This window comes from Medicago sativa, chromosome 4, assembly GCF_051527215.1.
Source record: "Medicago sativa cultivar Bolivia chromosome 4, Bolivia_mono, whole genome shotgun sequence".
NCBI lineage: Eukaryota > Viridiplantae > Streptophyta > Magnoliopsida > Fabales > Fabaceae > Medicago > Medicago sativa.
This window is the reverse complement of record NC_140752.1, coordinates 77,260,204-77,276,324: the sequence shown is the minus strand read 5'-3', so window position 1 is coordinate 77,276,324 and position 16,121 is coordinate 77,260,204. Positions and strand designations below refer to the sequence as shown.

Below are 16,121 nucleotides of genomic sequence, written 5' to 3'. Positions count from 1 at the left end.
ACCTCATCACCTGAAGGGGAAAGAAACCTGTAAAAGCATCACCTTCTCATCAAAGCCTCACTCTCCATCATCATCTTCAACATATGAACTCAAACCTAGTCACACTAACTATAAGAGAAGTTACAGTTCCTAAAGAAACAGAAGAAAAAAAATATACTAGTATAAATTGTGTGAGAAGGAAATAGTAAAATTGAAACCACGTTAAATCAATTCTATCAAATTGCGAAGTTAGTGAGATGAAATAATATTTATAAAAAGATATTGAAGTGATACCAATGAAACAACCAAAAAATACAATTTTCGTACCTTTTTTGCTTGTGATTGTAGCTAGTTCTTTGAACAACGGAATGAATAGACAACATGAACGACACAACAATTAAATCAAAACAATAGACATACAAATTTGAATGGAAAAAGTGCAACAAAATTTAGGATTTTGTTACCTCCTTTTTGTATTCCAGAACCAACTACATCCTCTTAATATATACCATAAACAAATACATGTTGCATCACATCTTCAAAATGACCCGGATCTTAAAATACACATAAATCATAAAAATGAATTTAAAATCAAAACACGGATTAAGATTTATATTAACTTTCTTCAGTGAAACAGAGGTGAAATTATCACAACATCCTAACCTAATTCAACCTTTATATCCATTCCATTTCTTTCCACCAGCTTTCCCAACCTAATTCAAATACACTGTCAATCACGTTAGAAAACTCAATAGCATTTATCACCGACTCGAACTTTACCGAAGCTAAAAAAACGTAAAGAAAAAAAAAATGAAATCGTCAGAATTAAATCAATCGTCAACCGAAAAACTTCGTGAACATTTAGCACCGATTCGAACAATTTTTAGCACCGAATCTTACATGAAAATTTTTAGCGCCCTTGTGCTTCCACCAGTTATCAACAGGTTTGGCATCGAGAAACAACTTTAGGCATGGTGAAATGGTGGTGATTGAACTTCGAAGAGAGAGAAAACGGTGAAGGAAGAGAAAGGGTAGATGAGAAACGCGAGTTTGTTTTGGGAAAGAGAAAACGCGTGTTTTTTTTTATGTTTATCTTTTGCGGCTTTTTTTCCTCTTCTTTTGTTACTATAGTTGTTTGATAATTAAGGTTTTGGTTAGGGTAAAACAGGAATTTTAGTCGTTAGGGTTTAGGAAAAATTAGGGCTTCAAAATTGGCATGGGTTAACTTTTATATATAGATAGATTTTCTAAGGCGAAGAAGGTTTGAAACTCTTGGGTCAGATATCTCAACGACTAAGCCTCTCTTGTAGTTGGGTACACGTTTGGTTCGTTGTGTTTAGGGTAAAGCGCTTTTGAGCTTTATATGCATAGAATTATGAGCTTAGAAATTTTTTAATCACCTCGATATTTTTTTTTAAGAAGCTAAATTATCCACCTAAATTGGCACTGGAGAAAATCGAACCTGAGATCTCGATGAGGGGCACACTCCCAAATCCTAAGCCAATACCACTAGGCCAATCCAAATGGGTTAATCGCCTCAATATTTTGATTGTGCGTTCTTACCTCCACTTTTTTTTGAACTATTTTGGCCTTTTATGTTTTTTGTTTTTTAATTTGGCAGTCCCTTCCAATTTCATCCAAATTTTATGTTAAAGTTACATCATCTATTAAAATGGCACTCAACTCTTATATCAAACGTGAGTTTTCTTTAAACTAAAAAGAAAAAACGCCAAAAATTAAACCATAATATTTAGAGGGAATGAAATGCTTTGTTAGGATTTAAAAAAAAAAAAACTTTTTTGGAATATACCAAATTACAAAGGTGGCATTTACCATGGGAAAGGTGAATCCTTTCCCACAATGGGAAAGTTTTTTTTGGACCATTAGATTAAGTAAGGAACATGATATTATAATAGTCTCTCAACACTATATTTTCTCACACCATCTTCCACCACCATCCTACTCTTCTTCTATCTTTCTTCAACCATGTGCAACTAAGGGTGTGCAACTAACTCAATTTTGCCGGAATCTCGTCGGAGACAAAGGATACCTCGTTTCTAATTCATCATTATATCATTTCATAATAACTTTTAATTAATTTCTCCCTTTCCTTCTCAAATCTCAAACCCACAAAAACCAATTAACAAGATTACATAACACCGATCTCAAACCCACAAAACCAATTTCCTGTCTCCACTTCCAGTAATGATATCTCTCTTTTTTTGCTAAGTTTGGGGGACTAATAATAAGAAATTTTAATTTAGTCATGATTCTGTTGTTAAATATGTCTTATGGGACAGCCTTTGATTTTTGTTTTTTTTTCCCTATTGATTGTTCCTCTTCAGTTTAGTTTGAGATTGTAAGTTGTAATTGTTGTTTTTGGCCTTGGAATTTTTTTAATTGGGTTGTAGCAAGATCAAATAAACAACTTTAGATCTCATAAAAAATGAAACAAAATGTTACGGTCAACTTAAATCTACCTTGAGGAGTTTTATTCAACAAAATGTTAAGGATGCAACAAGAAGGACACAGTTGTGAGGTTTGGGAGGGCGGCCTTGATGGTGAAGTTGATGTTGCTGGTGGGTGAGTGGGGACATGGAGGAGAGACAAGGGTGGTGTAATAGTGTAAAAATAATATAGTGTGGAGAGAATATGATAAGAATATAGTCTTCATTTGATCTAATGGTTCAAAAAAACTTTCCCATGGTGGGAAAGGATTCACCTTTCCCATGGTAAATGCCACCTATTACAAAAGGATAAAGACAACGGGCTAAAATAAGGTGGCATTTCACATGGGAAAGGCTAAAACCTTCCCACCATGGGAAAGTTTATTTTGCCTTTAGATCAATCAAAGACCATAATTTTACAATAGACTCTCAACATCAAATCTAACTACCCACACCCTACAATCCATATCTGACTTGCATCCATCTTCTCACTCCCTCTCTCCACAGCTATCTTCATCTTCTTTGCACTCATAACCCCCATCCTAAGAAAATCAACGAAAGAAAAACAAAACCTTCGATTAATTAAATCCCCACACTTTCAAATCCATTCATATTCACTGTATTTGTTGCATGTAAGTTAAAATTCACATTTGAACCATAATGAGACTAACCGTAATTTACTACCATAATTGTTCAAAGATATATTCATATTCCTAATTAATGAAAATGGTAAAAGAATGTTTGCTGGATTGAAACAGTACAAACACGGTTGACAAAACATCAATTTTAGAATGTTCTTACCAATTTTTTATTTCTTTTTACAAATCCTAGTTGTTGCTTTTTTCCTGACGCAAATCCTTGTTAATTCTTAATGGTCCATTTATTTAATTGAAATCCTAGATGTTCAAAGAAAGCCTTAACAATTGGGGTTGCGATTCTCGGTTTGTTCTCCAATTTTGCAGTAAACTTCTAACAGTGAATTTCATTCATGAACACAAAGGAAAACTAACAACAGTGACCCATTTAACACTGAAAATTGAAGTAAACAAGGTAGAAAGAGAGAAGAAAAATATTGAGAGCATTTTGTGAAGCTTTGTATGATTTAAGTTGTTGGAATGGTAGTCACTGTTGGTCCGATCATACGATATACAAAACTGGTTGTGGGTGAGTGAGTCACGAAGGAGAGAAGAAAAAAAATCTGATGTTGAAAGTCTATGATAAAATCATGGTCTTTAGTTGATCTCATGATTAAATAAAAGTTTCCTATGGTGGGATGGTTTTAGCCTTTCCCATGTGAAATGCCACCAACTTTTCATTATCCTTATTTTTTTTTTCTTTTGTTTATTAGGGAACACAATAACCTAATCTAATCTAATTTGATTGCTTTTCAAAAGAGAAATGATATTTGTACAACCATTTTTTGTCAACTTTTGTGATAACTTTGTATTTCATACTCACATTATGTTTTTACTTTCTCTCTTTATTACTTTGGTTTTTGTGTCAATACCTCATTTTCTTTATAAATTTATGGTTGTACCAAAAGTTGTCATAAAAATGGTTGTTCAAATAACACAACTCTTTTGAAAAGAGTTGTGTTATTTGAACATCCATATATGTGACAACTTTTGTGACAACCAAAATTTTACAAAGGAAATAAGGTAGTGACACAAAAACCAAAGCAATAGAGAGAGAAAGTAAAAAGATAATGTGAGTATGAGAGAGAAAGTTGTCACAAAAGTTGTAAAAAATGGTTGTTCAAATATCATTTCTCTTTTCAAAAATAGATTATAGTATGGTTGTTAGAGCTTGGCTGACCAAGTTGGATTGGTTTAAGCATAACAAACAATCATTTATTGATATTATCAACGAATGGAGCAAATATGGATTAATAAGTACTCCCTTCGGTCCTTATTATAAGAAAAAGTTGACTTTATAGATTCATAGAATAATTAATGTATCTTATTGAAAATATAGACTAGATACATCACTTACACAATGAACTAAAAAAGTCAATTGTTTCTTATAATAAGGACCGGAGGGAGTAGTTTTTTTTTAAGGAAGGATTAATAAGTAGCTTGGTATTTATCTAATTGGCTTATTTATATGTCTAATCCTTGAGTTTTAGTTTTTGAGTTTGCTAATCCTTCCAATTTTGTTCTGTAAATATTAATCACTTGAGTTATGGTCCTTGAACCAATAATCTCGTTGATGTGGCTGTGTTTAGCTGAGGTGTCTAGTGTTAACTAGGATAAGTGATTGTTGACTCATAAATTTTGACATAAATAGAAGAAAATACTCTTACTTAAACCAATCAATGTGGAAATGACCATTATACCCTCTTCTTCCTCACATAAACCTTCTTGATTATAGATCTGCACATTCATCCATTGTTTCATTTTCATAATTGGTTGGAAATCAGTGATACTGAAACTCAAGAAAATATGCATTCAAACAAATTTCCACTTAAAAAGTAACTAAAATGCATCAATAAAATAGAAGAAATTTTCATCTCACATGACGCAATATGCAGGGACGAAACCAGAAAGTTTTGTCTAGGATGAAGATATTATAACACATGATATGTATAATCAACAATTACAATGTATTTTTTTATAGCCCTTAAAAAAACTTGTTTATTATGGAATCAACAAATACTACTTATGCTATCAATATTTTTATAAATTTAAGGGTTAATTATGTTTTGGTCCCTACAAAATTGCGACCTTGTAAGTTTAGTCCTTACTTAATTTTAATAGCATTTTTAATCCCTACAAAAAATTTCTGCACTCAATATTAGTCCTTACTCAATCCAAATTTGTTTAATTTATGCTTAAACTCTTAAGTTTTTCAACAATTTTTTACAGGCGTGTTAAGAACGTTATTAAAAGGTCCTCTGAAAAAAATATCGCAAAAATTTGATTTCTACGTCCATATTTTTGTTACTTATATCTTAAACTTTTGTCGTTTTAAAAAATTCATATTTAATTTATTTCATGTTAAAAAATAATAGATTTTAGCAAATGAACCTTTCATAGTATTCTAAACTTGTATAAAAAGAATCGTTAAAAAATTTAAGAATTTAAGGATAATTAAACAAAATTTATTTTAGTAGGGACTAAAATTATAAGTAAATTTTTTTTTGTAGGGATTAAAAATGCTATTAAAATTAAGTAAGGACTAAACTTACAAGGTCGCAATTTTGTAGGGACCAAAAACATAACTAACCCTAAATTTAATAAGTTAAATTAAAGATCATATATACTACAAAGTTAATTAAATAAATTAAATTAATGAATATAAACAATTAGATCAATCATAACTTACTAATGAATAATCTCTCTTTTAATAAACATACTTACAAAGTTAAATTAATAAATATATTAAAACGAGAATTAAATTTATCATGAGAGATTATTATAGAAAAAGAGAGATCACTATGACAAACTTTTTTTTATCTATAGTAAGACAATTAGATCAATCAGTTCTTCTTTTTTATGCTAGCATAATCAGTTCCTGGCATCATTATATTTATCATCATATGGGTGGCAAATTCATGTCTATACCCCTAATTGTTGTGGGGTTGGCGGCAACCCCTAATCATATACACCTAGGCTTGTCAATGACAATATGAAATACTCTTACGACTTTGAATTCCCATAAGCTTTCTTTTCCATGAAACACTTTTCCATAAAAATCTTATGTACAATGACAATTTAACCATGGTTTTGATTAGGTGTCATTTTTTTATTATAGGAAAATTTAGACTTTTATCTTGTATAGGATTTTCCTATATACATAAGATTTCTGCACTGTCGATTGTGCAAACATCTAGGTGATGTGATGTCTTTTTTTAGAACATACAAGAGAAGTGACTATTGGTCACCTGCCACTAACACTGTCTTCGTAGTTGGAAGAAGAGTTTAGAGTGGTGGATTGGAAAAATTGGATTGGTTTCACACTCCACAATTGGGAAGAGAGCTGCAAATTATGAGTGAGATCACACTAACATAGTAACATGACACATTTTGTTTGGTTGTCTCCTGTTATGATTTATCAATCTACAAGATGGAGGAATCTACTAAATTGAGGGAATGTGTAGACACACTATAGATAGCATTGCACGGTGGGTGCAAGCACCATAAAATGTAATGAAAATGGAATTCACACACAAGCCTAAAAGGAAGATATGTCTATGTCTATAGATGGACATCAGATTTTGAGAAGGCTTGTAATGGAATGATAGGAACTGTCCTAATTAACGGACCAATAAATATAAATATAAGAATAAAAATGAAATCAGACGTGGTAATAAAAAGCTGAAAATGAGAAATAACTAAAAGGGAAGCCAATGAGAAATAACTAAAAGGTGGATGAATAAAGTGTTTATAATTAAGGTGGGTGAGGTTTATTTGGTTTAAATCTTTTTCGCCATGGACCTTAAAACTAAATACACCCTCCGGTCACTAATATAAGCAAAAATCCACTTTTTAGATACATTTAATTAATGATGTATGTGACATATAATAAAGACCATATACATCATTAATTGAATGTATCTAAAAAGTGGATTTTTGCTTATATTAGTGACCGGAGGGTGTACTACTTAAACTGAGTATTTCTTAAATTATGAACCAATTTATAATACAACATTTATTATGCGTTTCCAATACCATACTCTTATTTATTGCATTTCAATCATTTAATTACACAACTAACTATAAATAATAAAAGTGTCTTAGTAAGTAAAACACATTTTACTATTAAAATCAACATTACTAATTGTTTTATGTGTAAAACTCAAAAGAGACATAATTTAAGACGATGAAAGTAACTATTACCGACTGTATGATAACTTGATTCCAATTACTAAAATGTATTTTGAGAGGAGGAACATAAAAGGGGGACGAGGGATTATTGATTTAACTCTTCGCACTAACATATTAAATAAACTAGCTACTAGTAAAAAAACATTTTTCACTACAAAAATATAGGTTATCATCAAGGTTAGGGTCTCATGCATGCATGCATTATCTAAAAATTACATGAATGAAATAAAGGAAAATATAATTAAATGTTGTCATCAATCTAGCTAATCTTCCTTGAGTTCATTCATCTCTCCAAAATCTTGTTGGTAGACCATGCATCGGAACTGGGAATGGACTATATTGAACTTCGCTTTGATTATATCCTGCTACCTCCCACCTACCAACCAAATATAAATTGAACACAAACATGTTACCAATTTGAATATCAAGATATGGAGTATAGTTCTATTGTAAGTAATAAGTACACCCTCCGGTCATTAATATAAGCAAAAATCCACTTTTTAGATACATTCAATTAATGATGTATGTAGTCTTTATTATATGTCACATACATCATTAATTGAATGTATCTAAAAAGTGGATTTTTGCTTATATTAGTGACCGGAGGGTGTATATAGAGTATAGTATCAAAATTCAACAAAATGTAGTTGAAATTTCACCTAAATTTGGTAACTAGATGGTGAATTAAAATCAACATGTTCAATTTGGCTAGCTCATTTCCTGGACAAGAGTGTACTCCGTTGCCAAATGGCATAAAAGTATTGGGCTTTGGAGTAACCTACGGCCATCAAGAATCAAAATTAGTTGAGATGTCTTCAAATTCTTTTTTTTGGTTACAAGATGTCTTCAAATTCAAAAGCATAATAACTAGAGATTTATTTTATTTTTATTTATTTCACCAAGTGGTAGAGAAATCACAAAAAATATTTGCATATCATACCTCAAACCTTGATGGGTCAAAATTGTGAGGAGCAGGGTAGAAGTCTGGATTGTGGTGGATGTTTCTGAACAGAGGCAATACTTTCCAACCTTTTGGTATTAAATATCCTTAATAGGTGAATGAAAGAACATTTTAGAAAATAATCATGCACGTAGGAAATAATAAAAGCTTTTGTAAACGAAAACTTCCAATAAATTCATAGGTAAAAGATATTCTCCCTTTTATCCTTGTTATAAGAAAATTTCAAACAAAGTTTTAGTCTTTACGGTATAAGAAAATGTCACAACTTTTAAGATGTAGTTGATCAAAAAAAAAACTTTGAACGTGTAATTATTGTTTAAAAGAGTTTTTTACCCTTCATTTAATGATTGTTTTTTTAATATTAATGAATACATATAATGCAAAAATATTTAAAAAGTTACAACAATTAATGATCGTATTCCTTCAAAAAAAAAACAATTAATGATCGTATTGTTTTAATATTTTTTATTTTATTTTTTATAATAAAAACGAGAGGAAGTATTTTACATGTCACCTAATTATAACTTAGATGATAAAAGATTGCAAAAATATTTCATATGTTGGGGCGAGAATTTCAACCCACAATAAAAAATGTGTATGAGTTTCACTGTTAAACACTTTAAAATAATGAAATTATTCTATATCAAATTATTACCCTTGTATACTACATCACCCACAGCTTCCCTAAAAGTAAATGAGATTATACTTGCCATTCTCAGACTTTCCAATATTACCTACAATACAAGATTTTGATGAGAAATATATTCATGAAGTTGCCTTCATCACAAGACAACGGACAACAGTAGTGTATATATATATATATATATATATATATATATATATATATAGGGTTTTGTTACAAGCCACCGTTTGATGGTGTCTTTTAACAAGTCACACCTTAAGGTGTGATTTTCACTTTTTAGTTATAACTTTGCTAAAAAACACCTTCATAAAAGGTGTCTTCTATCATAACCCATATATATATATATATATATATATATATATATATATCTCATACCCTGTGAGTAATAGGCATATTTCTAGTTTGACCCCAACTCAATGGCATCTTCCCTCCTTCATTGGCTTCGTATATTGACATTTGCTCTGTCTGCAAAACAGTTTAATTAGTTGAATCATTAATTATTAAGTATTGATTTTCAACACTTATGGCCTACAAAGATTTTGATTTTGAAATTTTTTAAGAGGACCAATAACAACTCTTACTTTTATGGCTTCAAGAAGTTTCGGGTCATCATGAAGATACTTGAGAATCCAAGTTAGAACACTAGCTGTGGTATCTTGAGCTGCAAATAGTACTCCAATCACATTATCAGCAACTTCTTCATCCGTTAGAGTTTGTCCATTTTCATCCTTGTAGTTTAGCAAGTTGCCTAATAGATTCTTCTCAATCAACCTCTGCTCCTTTTTCTTGCAAATTATTTCACTTATAATCTCCCGAATTCTTTGCCTCGCCTTTAGAGCATTTAATCATAAAACGTTCATTAAACCGAAAATCAGAGCTCAAGAAGACATAAATTTAACATTTTTCTTAGATTATTAGTCAGAGACAAAATAACTAAGGTTCTGAATTGCGGTTTCAGTTGCAGTTACGCTGATATATTTTATAATGTAAAAAAATGTAATTGATGTGGCCGCAATTGCCATTACAATGCAGTTACGGGGACTTCTAAAAATTTTATATTGTGGCCACAATTACAGTTGCAAAGTGCAATTTAGAATCACTAAAACTATATGTAGTAAGATGCATGTTGCAATGTAGCTTACCAAAAGTGCTTTAGAGTATGCAGTTCCGGGTATCTTATTTGGGAAAGAATTGTAGCCTTTCTCTACAATGCTGTAATTCTCCTTAAGCTGCTCTCTATAATTGCCTCCCAAGTTACCAAAGACAGAGAGGATACCAATATTGAAAGAGAACTGCAAGTAATCAACCATACCAATCAATATGTGGATGGAGAAGGACCCGATCACAATTAATAAAAGGGAAATGCTAATGAGTACCCTAAGAGCACTCGGACCTTAAATAATAACCTTATTTTAGAATTCTTAAAGAGTGTTCTTAAGGTACTCGTTAGCGACCCTTAATAAAATAACTATATATAGCATAAGTATATCAACCTTGATAAAAATGATAAAAAAAACTAACCTTTTTCAATTCATGGAAAGCATTAATAACTTGTCCAGTAGAAACCCAAGAATCCAAGGAGGAAATAACTTGGGTTTCTATATCAGGGATCAATTTCTTGATTGATTCAGGAGAAAGTGAGGTTTGAACAAGTTTCCTAATGCGAGTGTGGTATTCTCCTTGATGAAAGAACAATGCAGAAGAACCAATAAGTTTCTCTTTGCTTTTGGGGTATGTAGGCTTAAACAAATGAGAATGAGTCACCAACACAAATCTTGCAGCCTCAGGACTTGCTAACATCACACATTGACATCCTAGTATGAATGTTTTAAAAATCTCTCCATACCTGATTATCATGGTTCATACAATTATAATTACGTTAGTAGTACTACATCCAATAAATTAAACTTACCCAAAATAATATATATAATAGAGAATAATTTTGATGCACTGACAGCTTAATTTTTTTATAAAGTCAATCAATCATAAACCATGATTTATATGACTTTAAGTTAAACATAACAAAGTCAAACTTTTTAAATGATAAACAGTATATGACTTGAATCATACACAATTAAGGAACAAAGGAAGGAACCTTTTTTGTTTAGAAGCAAAGAAGGTGTTAGGGTGTTGAGAGTAAAGTTGAAGAGTTTCTCCAATATATGGCCAACCCATTGAACCTGGGGGAACCTTAGGCTTGGACGTGGCTTTGTGTTTGTTGTGTTTCATTATGAATGGATACAAGAGGAGAGTAATTGAGAGAAAGAGGAAGGTGTAAAATACAAGTGCAATAATTTCCATAGCAATGATATGATGAAATATGATGGATGGATATGGAATGTGCTATACGGTTCAAGTCAATGAATGAATGAATGATATGTTTTGTTGAGCTTGGTTTATATATATGCAAGAGCTTGACTAGCATGGATAAAGGGAAACAGTAAACAGTTCTTATTTAACTAATCAAATATAAAGAAAATTCCAGTAATATATTATTATTGATAAAAAAATTATATTTATTATTATTACTGGCTTTTAGAGGAGCACTTCGTATCCGTCTATCCAATCTTTTTACTGTACCAACGTAACAAACTATATTTTGCACTTTTATATTGTAATAAACTATGTTTATCTTTCTCAATGACACCAATAATATAACAGTCTTGTAGACAAATTAATTCAAGGGTATAATTGTAAGTGTCAAAGTCAACCCAAAATCATGCAGTTCCTTTTATATATACGAGTATATATATTACTAACATCAAGACGAGCTAAGAGATATAACTTTATTCTGCTTCATTCTCTCTTATTTTATTGTATTTAGATATAACTTTTTTTTAATAACATATCATAATCAAATAAATATTTGACTTTTATTGTTTTGATTGTAGTGAAATTGTTCATATTATAATGAGTTGTAACAAATTTGACTTTGAAATAGTATTATATAAAACGTAAAATTGCAATTAAAATAGTTTAAATAAAGGGTATATTTAAAATATAAAAAAAAAAATCAACCAAAAATCTCATTTATATATAGGTATAGATATTCAATCTAATCAATGTTAGCTTAAAGATAAAGTCTTTAAAGCAATTAGTAATTTTAGTAAAAAAGTTATTATGAGCTTCAAAATAACCGTATTCTAAACTTCATCTTAGACCTTGGTACGTGGTGGGTCGGTTCTTTCACCAATGAAGTTTACAATTCTCTTCAATCATATTGGTGTGTACCGTTTGGCTTTGAATTACATTTTAAGGAGGCATATATGCGAAATTAATTTCCACATGTATTTCAATTTACATGAAGAAAATGACAGGTGGTGAATGACGAAAGCTGATTTTGACGAATTATATCTTGGTCGGCGGTCGGCACTGCTGGTAGAGTTTTCTATGCCATTCCTTTCTTCTCTTCCAGCCACTATTTTTATTCAGGAGAAGCATGACATGCGGTTGTCTTTTTTCTTGCATATATACAAAAATTGATTTTTGTCTTTTATTTAATTATTTATCAAGCAAATGGAATTAATGAGAATTATGATGGGGTTCCTCCAACCTATAATAATCTTAATATATAATACGAAGGTTCACAATGCATGCCTAATATGAAAACCCTAAACCTAATTCAAATCTTACAATTACCTTTGTGTCCCCCACTTTAATTAACCCTAATCCTGCCTTTTTTGAGAGGTTTAAAAAATCTTTCTGAAAAATGTCTCTGTAGGGATTTGAACTCGCAACCCATTGCCTCCATCCAAGCACTTTGACCACTTGACCATTAGCTGTTTTAGTGTTATAATATCGCTTCCACTAATGCATATCCTATACCAAACAGACATTTTAAAAGGCAGTTAATCTCTTTTCCTCTCCTTCCCGACTTTAACGTTATACGGTTCTGAAGTCATGTTCTCCCCTTATTCGTGCGATCTCAGCCCAGAAATCTGCCATTTCCATCCCTTTCTTCCCCCCCTTTTCCTTCGATTTCTCCGCAAAAATATGATTCTGATGCATATTTCGTCCATGATAACTTATTAATGGTATGATCACTAAACTAATTTTGATATCAATGCTATTTTATTATTTTATTCATTTTGATTTTCTGGATAGTGATTAGGGTTTCAAAATTTGGGGATTTTATGATTTTTCAATTCAATTAAGATTGTTTCTCAATCCTTGAATTTTCAAATATACATTCTTCACGTTTTCTGCTATAGGTTAGGATTGGCAATGGTTATAATTTCTAATAGTGATTTAGTCCTAAAAAATAGGGAAAATTGCCACCTCAACGTATTTTTGTTATTGTATCCTTAAACACTGCTTAGGTAGTTTTTTTCAGCCTGAACACACGTGCAAATGTTGTTCCTAGAAAATGGCCACGCCAAGCATGACTGATGTGTAGTGGCCTTTCATAAATCCTTGAAAATATAGTCTTGACCCTGAACACGTACAATGTTGTTGCTTGAAAACCCTTGAAAATAGCCACTCCAACCATGACTGATGTGTAGTGGGTTTAGATAAATCCTTGAAAATAGCCACGCCTCCAAGCATCGTGGGTGGTTTTTCATGATAACTTTCAAATTCTCACTCTCTTCTTATAAATAGGTGTCTTTGTTGTTGCCCTTCATGTTCTGTTTTCCATAATCTCATAAATCATTGAAAATAGGTAACGCTCCAAGCATAACTAATGTGTAGTGGGTGGTTTTACATAACTGACTCCCCCTTTATAATTCACTCATCTGATGAATCCTTGAAAATTGTCACCACTCCAAGCATAATAACTGATATGTAGTGAATCACAATTTATTTATTTATTTGTACTCACTAATATGAAAACCCTAAACCTAATTCAAATCTCACAATTACCTTTGTGTCCCCCACTTTAATTTCTTTTTCATTTTCCAAAAACGTTACTTTATCTATGTCATCTCTTTTTTTTCAATTTCAATACACCATTTTTTTTTTTTTTCATTTTTCCATCTCCCTCTCTCTCACTTCTCTGTTCACTATCACCATTCATTATCCACACCATCAATGCAGTAACCAAACAATAAGCTATCACGACGTATCCATCTGTCATCACTAACCAACAGACAATATATTTAATGTCAGTTTCAACAAATGAAACACATGTATCTGTTAGTATATGGTGGAGATGGTTCTCATATTTTAGATTGCGGCGAATTTTTGAATCATTCAAATCATCCTAAATACAATGTTGTTTACAAGGAAATTTTTCGTAATGTACCAGCATGATTTGTTCCTTTTTTTAAGTTGTATTATTTTTAAAATTGTATTTGCACAGATAGATTATGAATTAACAGTATAATTGAATATTTTGTTTGCCATCAATATGACCCGTGCAGCAGCACGGGTGCAATGTCTAGTTGTTGTGAATTTGAACCTCTTGTTAAAACCAACAATAGAAAGAGTGGAGCAAATAAAAAGGTAAGCAACAACCAAACAATACAAATAACAATAATCATATAAGAGTATATCGAGCAACCTATTTGTATAACAAATTCACTATCATAACTTGAGAACAACAAGAAAAAGAAATAAATACAATAAGAATTTGTTATCTTAGTTCAGTCCAAATTGATCTATGTTTGCGGGGGGGAGCAATTCTCCAATCTGTTATGAATGAGCTTTAAAAAGCCCTCCAAAAGCAAACTTAATTTCTACGGCCCTTTCTCCCAATCTCAACCCACAAGAGGATCCCAACAGAAATCAAGAGTCAAAGACTCCATCTCAAACTGAGTTTTCTCCACTACAACTTCTAAACTTGTACATCCAATATGTCTTCCACCTTGTAACCTATAAATCAACAAACTACTTTCATCAAGAGCTAACTGAGTATTCTTACCACCGTTGTTGTTGAGTGTTTTCTCCATATACCAATACTGAGTATTTTTACCACCGTCTCAGGTTAACGTTAGTTTCCAACTTTTTTCAGTTCACTTCCATCACCTAGCAAACCTTGTCCAAGTAGTCCAACTAAACTCTTGTCACTTACATGCACCAAACCCAAAATCGCATAGCTCGGTTATATCTTGTGAGTCTTGGCTAACTACATCATGTATAAGCACCCAATAAGTGAGATAGGTCGATGGTCCTTTAAGAATTATGGGATGTTGATTTTTGGCATTAACGCTAACAATGGAGGAGTTAAATCATTAGATAGCTTCGTATTAACATAAAATTGATTTGCAAACTCGATAGTATCTGGTTCAAGCAAGCTCCAACAAGATTTGATAAAAGAGAAATTGAATCCACCCAGACACTTTTTTCCGCCTATACATGACAACGATACCCGTACCCACCTCGATTTCAAAATAAGGGTTTACAAGTGATGGGGATATAGGTACCCACCCTAAACTCATACCGAAACTCGTCCCGAATGTAGAATATCAATTTATTACCCATTTTATATAAATAAAAACTAAAACTCTAAATAATTTCACTCATACAGTCAGAGTCTCAATCTGTCAGATGACACTCGCTTATTTGATTTCACTCTCTTCTCCTTCCACATCTCACTCTCTCTCTCTTCTTCATCACCATAGTCATCGATCGTCATCATCTATTTGTTGGATAATATATTACATTATTGCACCCAAGGCTGAAAAATATTTCTTTTTTATTAAAAAAATTATGCATTGCAGGGATGGGGATGGGATACCCAAACCCGTCAAATACAGGAATGAGATTCGATTTCTCATCCATGTTGGGCATATGTAGGATAACGGGTAATTATATGTGAGTAGGGTACGTGGACAGGAAAGGTAAAACCCATCCCCACCCCACCCCGCCCTATTGTCGTGCCTATTTTTGTCGGAGCTTCACACTAATTCCTTGACTTCATCAATTTTAACATAATAATTAACTCACAATTATCCTCATGTGACATTTTTTGAAATTTATACATCTAGAGTTGTTCTATTATAGTTATTTTCATCAAAATTTTCAGAAAAGAAACCTCTTCACTGCTGCCTTAGTATATCACCCACTCCGTCAATCAATTCCTCCCACCAATTGATTCTTTCAATATTTTGACTTAACGCAAGATTGGAAGAACCTCGTATGTTCATTACCATCATCTTCCGACTTAATTCTGGATTTCTGCAACAGTATACTCTCCTTGATTCTCAATTGTCTCCAAAATTAGCAGAGGCGGAGCCCTTCATAGGCTGGGGTGGGCCACGGCCCACCCGGAAAAATAAAAAAATCAACGATTATAGGTCTATTTTGCGAGATTTTATATAATTTTG

At 31.9% G+C, this 16,121-nt stretch overlaps 1 protein-coding gene and 1 long non-coding RNA gene across 2 annotated transcripts; both read right to left on the bottom strand.

Moving 5' to 3' along the window:
* Positions 1-417: 417 nt before the first annotated feature.
* On the bottom strand, positions 418-1,006 carry LOC146932117 (uncharacterized). Its single transcript, XR_015006928.1, has 2 exons — positions 880-1,006; positions 418-706 (listed from the first exon to the last, which is right to left on the bottom strand). It is a non-coding gene; the product is annotated as an uncharacterized LOC146932117 (long non-coding RNA).
* Positions 1,007-7,376: 6,370 nt separating this feature from the next.
* LOC146932116 (abscisic acid 8'-hydroxylase 4-like) lies at positions 7,377-11,147 on the bottom strand. Its single transcript, XM_085703763.1, has 9 exons — positions 10,952-11,147; positions 10,378-10,702; positions 9,999-10,148; positions 9,438-9,686; positions 9,232-9,321; positions 8,869-8,947; positions 8,193-8,299; positions 7,912-8,030; positions 7,377-7,628 (listed from the first exon to the last, which is right to left on the bottom strand). Exons 1-9 carry the CDS (start codon positions 11,083-11,085, stop codon positions 7,532-7,534), a joined length of 1,350 nt encoding a protein of 449 aa, XP_085559889.1. The 5' UTR covers positions 11,086-11,147; the 3' UTR covers positions 7,377-7,531.
* Between the last annotated feature and the right edge of the window lie 4,974 nt (positions 11,148-16,121).